At 30.5% G+C, this 5,584-nt stretch overlaps 1 protein-coding gene across 1 annotated transcript; it reads right to left on the bottom strand.

The window, feature by feature from the left end:
• Positions 1–387: 387 nt before the first annotated feature.
• LOC111915250 (uncharacterized) lies at positions 388–2,002 on the bottom strand. Its single transcript, XM_023910922.1, has 4 exons — positions 1,829–2,002; positions 1,756–1,775; positions 477–1,466; positions 388–412 (listed from the first exon to the last, which is right to left on the bottom strand). Exons 1-4 carry the CDS (start codon positions 2,000–2,002, stop codon positions 388–390), a joined length of 1,209 nt encoding a protein of 402 aa, XP_023766690.1.
• Between the last annotated feature and the right edge of the window lie 3,582 nt (positions 2,003–5,584).

Here is a 5,584-nt window from a genome sequence, read left to right as displayed (position 1 = left end):
CGTAAATATTTTGGACCATAAAACTGAATCACAGTTTTGCAGAAATAGTGGAGACTGTCTCATGCGGTCCTAGCAGACATCCTAAAACTTTTGTCTAATGCATCAGGCAGAACGCTATATGCTAACTGACGAAGTGCGGCCGTGCATTTTTGTAAGGGAGTGAAACTGGGTGTACCTCTAGCATCGTAGCGTTGTTGAAAAAAACTATACTTCCTCGTCAGGCCCGACCGTGACATTTCGGAGGCCTTGTGCAAAAACTAAAATGAGGCCCCACAAAAATTTCTTGTAAATATTATTAACTACATTTGCTACCACTAATTCAAAACATAAAGTTGCTAAAAAACATCTCATAAATTCACTACTACAAAATAATGTCTTCATCACTCATTAGTAATCAACTAAAACTGTAAAACTGTTATAAACAACTTTTCACAAAAAAAAAAAAAAAAACGCATTACTATTTTCTAAACATTAACCTTCTAGCATTTTTAGAAGAAAAATCTACTATGAGACTTTCATAATCAAGAAATTCATTCTCAATCGAAATCAATGCCAAAACGTTTAATCTCTCTTGAGACATGGTCGAACGCAAATAAAATTTTAAAAGATATAGTTTTGAAAAACTTTTTTCCGATGATGCAACTGTAATAGGAACAGTCAACAATATTCTGTATGCTAGACAAGAAATTGGATAAGTGTTCATCATTTTTAGGAAATTTAGTATTCCGTTAGCTGTATTGTGTTCAGCCGGTAAATGTTTTTGTAACAACTCCATTTTGTTGAATAAATCATCAACATTAATGTCTGAGATATGACCATTTTGCAGCCTCTTTTCCAGATTTTTGCAACATGACTTTAACTCGATAGTATTCATTGACTTCAACTTTTCTGTTGTGAATAAGAAACCAGAAATGTCTTCATATTGTTTGTATTGCTCAAACATTCGCTCCAATGAACCAATAGCTTGATCAATTATGTACACAAAATATTGAATCCTAAATGACTCTTGAGGTGAAAGTTCATGAACCGGCTCTGATGACCTAATGTCATTCTCATCAAAATGTCTTTTTCTAACAACTTTTCTTTTATTATTTTTCTCAACAAACACTGGATAAATTTCCAAATCAGAAGCTATAGCTCTCGCACAATCCAAAGCCTTCCCAAATCCATTCTCTCGATAGTCTTTAAAAAACTCAACAAGTGCTCCCACATTACTCATTGTCTCATCAATACGCATAGTCTCAGACTGAAGTTGTTTGCTCAAGTTATTTACTTTAGCCAATATATGATACCATATAACCATACCTGTTATAAAGTCAAATCTGCCAAGTTCATACTCTCCTAGACAAGTAGCTTCACTTATGATCTTTATGTCTGTCTCTTCTTCAACAAGTTTACGCAAAGCTTTTACTATTTCAGGAGCTTGAGTAATTATGGTTTTCACACTTTCAATCCTACTTTCCCACCTTGTAGTTGACAATGATTTTAAAGTGAGACTTTGTTTCGGTAATTAAAACGCATTGGAGGCCAAATGTTAAAACGCATCTAAAATTGGAACCAAAAGTTACTAGGCTAATTTTATTTATTGATAAAACATAAAATCAGATTTTTCAAAAATACCAATACTATAACTATAAATTATCCTAAAAATCGGAGGCCCCCTAAAATCGGAGGCCTGGTGCGACCGCATCGCCGGCACCACCCCAGGGCCGCCACTGTCCCTCGTTACATCTTCAACTATACATTCGTATAAACCTTTGAACATTCTCAAGCGCCTACGAAAATAGTACCATTGATAAGTGGCATTCTCTTGAAAATAGTTTTATACCAAACGTTGGTTGGCTTCTTCACGATTTCTGAAAATATATCTTCGTGCTCTCCGTTGAGAACTTTCAGCTGCTTTATTGCATAAAACATCGTATGTTTGTTCTGCCATTTGAGCACACGCAATAGCGACATTAAAAATAACTTGAAATTCTTCAAAAGATGAAGAAGATGACATTTTTTTAGGGAAATTGGTGAATTTTTTTAATAAATTAGAGAGAGAAGGGTTTGTTTTGTTTGAAAAAAAATGTATGTGTATTTATAGGAAAGAAAGGAAAAAGGAAAGAAAAAAAAAATTCAACGGCCGAATATGTGACCGTTTCCTCCCCAACCAATCACATTGCACGGCTGTAAAGTGCCATACCACGACCTAAACCGCAGGAGACCGCGGTCAAGGGGTGGTGTGCGCGACTGATGTGGCAAAACCGCGGCCACTCCCACCGGTCTTAAATAATCCATACAGAGTCGACTTCATATCATTGTCTTAAATGTGTGTGTGGTTTTATTTATTTATTTATTTATTTTGACTTAATGACTTAATATGGATATGACGGAATCAGATAAGCCGTTCAACTTTTCTTGATTGATGCTCATTAATTGAATATTCTTAACATAAAAGTGGATGTTTTTTCTATAATTTTTTTATTTGTAAAATACTATGATTTTGCTATGTTTATTGTCATTTATAAACTTTTTAGTTTGTCGGTCCTAGGCCCGGATAAAGGATGATGATTTACAACGTTAAGTATAATAAAGGCTAAAGGGCCTCAAATTCTTTGTCCGCTTAGGGTCCCCACACTGGTTGAGTCATCCATACTCTTTAGTATAAGGTGTCGTTTGTTTTTTCGAAACGAAAATGTCTGAAGTTTGCGGACCACCACTGCAACCCTCTATATCAGAAGAGGGGGACCAAACGGCTACAACATGTAACAAAAAGTTTGTTTGTTTTTTAACATCTGCAGACTGCTGCAATAAATTAAAATAAGGTGTGAAGATGTTTGAAGCAGAGGGTCAAGTGATGCGCCACACATCACACGCTCAATAATTTTTAAGTAAGAAGTTTTCTGAAAAACAAACAGCTGCAAATGGCCAAATGATGCGTGTGTGCTGTGCGGCGCAACAATAAACGGTTAGAAGATGTTTTTTTTAGAAAAATAGCCAAGGGGTAAGACATATGTTTTGGTGCTGCTATTCAGAGAATCCTTCCGTCCTAATTCATTTCCATTGTATCCAAATACATCTTCTTTGTTTTGTAAATTTATAGACTAGCATGTTTCTAAATACCGATCCAGATGAAAATCATGTAACCATCAAATCACTTGTACAATCGGGAAATATGATTCATACATAATAATTTATATATTAGAAGATTATACAACCCTTCAAAACATAAATCATTGTGTATATTATAAAAAAAAATTGATACGTACAGATAAGTTCATATACAGGTTACCATTACTTGGATACATTTATTATCACATCGTAACATGTTACTTTATGCTGCTTTATGCGTGACATTGTATAGCCCATTAAGGTCTTACTAGACCCCAGTGGAATATGATCCATAATGAAAACGAGTTATAACATATATTTCCTTTTATGCAATAGTTCAAGCCTTCCCTCATTCCTTACTTTATGAGATATTTCAACTTTTTTTTTTCTCCTTTTTCATTCTTTTGCCACAAATTTATCCACAAATGATGCCTCCATTCATGGCTTGAAATAAACTAACATATAGTTCCTCTTATTTTTGAAGTAAAACCATTTCTCTTAATATGATTTCTTGAATATTTTTTATCTTCTAAAAATAACATTTTATTGTAATAATATTCCAAGTAAAATTGTATTAGTCTAAATTGATATTTGTGGTGTTATTCTCCCATTCTAGCTTGTTCTGTTTTAAAATGGACCTTGTAATCGTTGTGATTAAACATTGGCCACACATTTTTTAAATGTAATGCACCAACAATTTGCATGTATTTTGAAAATATCTTAAAATGTCAATATAGTTCAATAAGCCAAATGCGATTCTATTAAATAGTTTACAAGTAGTTAACTTAACTTTGATAATGTCAAAACATGTGGAGGTAAACCTAGGAGACAAGGATCTTTAAAACAAATATTATCAAATAATGTGTCTCGTCTTAAAATAAGAAAAGTTAAAGTATGATAACATAAATGTGACACACATTTTTCGTGCTTTAAATAGAATAAAACTTTAAAACTTGTTATGAATTAAACCTTCAAATTTCGTAAAGTATTTGCATTGTACGATATATCCCATTTTTTAACAAAATTTTGAAATCGTTGATCTCCCAATATGTGGTTTATGCTTATATTTCATATAAAAGAGAGATTGGACTGGTTGGATGTCCAAAATTCATTTGGAGTTGAGGCAAAACAAATCATGTGACATTAAATTATTAATTACATTACAAGTTTTATTTATAAAAAATGCAATAAGTTGAGATTCATGAGAACTTAAAATTATTAATAATTTTAATTAAAATGAGAAACTTTTTTACCTAAAAAATTTCAAAAAAAAAAGAAAGAAAGAAAGAAAAGAAAAAAAGAAAAAGAAAAAGTAAGTAAAACTACCCTTACAGATCGTCTATGAAAAACACCCAAATTTTTTTTTATACATATGTGCATATGCATATATATACATATACATAATTACAAAAAATAAAGTTTTAGATTGAATGTCTTAGCCAATGGTTATATGTATGTATGGTGTTGTGTTTTTTGTGTACATATTATCTATAAGTGCATATTTATATGTGCATATGTACATACGTTATATATATATATATATATATATATATATATATATATATATATATATATATATATATATATATATATATATATATATATATATATATATATATATATATATATATATATATTAGAAAAAAACTATTTTTTTTTTTGAAAAATTTTCAACATTCTTTTAAACGATTTGTAAAGATACTTTTTTTACTTTGAGAAATGTTGCATAGAAAAAATGCTGTTATTTTAAATATAATTCTTTAAGTTATTAAGTTCTCATTAGATCTCAAGTTTACGTCTTTGTAAAAAATATTATTTGTGTTTGCGTAAGCAAAACAAATTGAAGACATTTTAAATGAAAAGTATAGATCATTTTTCATTTTATCAAACTTGATACCATTTTGCAAATATAGTATATCATGTAGAAAATGTGTAATTTATATGTTAATTTTGCCGACTAGATATGTATTTTCCTATCCATACATTAAAAGCAAAAATTATATTATAAGAAGGAAAAAGAAACTTATAACAAAAGAACCTTGGATGAGCAAAATGATTTTGACTTTGTCATAGTTTGCTCACCTTTTATTTATTTATTTATTTATTTATTTTTATTTTTTAGTGTCTATCCATTTTATCACTTGGTGTTGATACTCTTTGGTATAAAATGAGCACCTTTCTAAAAGAAACATTTTTCTTGGGTTGAACCTTAAAACTTTTTCGACTTTATATTTTTGTGTTTTGCTTTCTCTTTAATATATTATATTTAAGCATATAAAACGATAATGTTCACGTATTTAGCACATAAAAAATAACAAATGCTATTGCCGCATAATTTTCATAAATGGCATGTGAATCACATCAAACTAGGAAAACAATATCGACCAAATTATAGGTTTTCATAAAATTCATGGTTTCTTTTGTAAAGTACTAAAGTTTCCAAAACCAAATTATGTTAATGGTGGCCTTAATTGGAATTCTAATCTCC

This window comes from Lactuca sativa, chromosome 4 (assembly GCF_002870075.4).
Source record: "Lactuca sativa cultivar Salinas chromosome 4, Lsat_Salinas_v11, whole genome shotgun sequence".
NCBI classification, from domain to species: Eukaryota; Viridiplantae; Streptophyta; class Magnoliopsida; order Asterales; family Asteraceae; genus Lactuca; species Lactuca sativa.
This window is presented reverse-complemented; position numbering and strand designations above follow the sequence as displayed.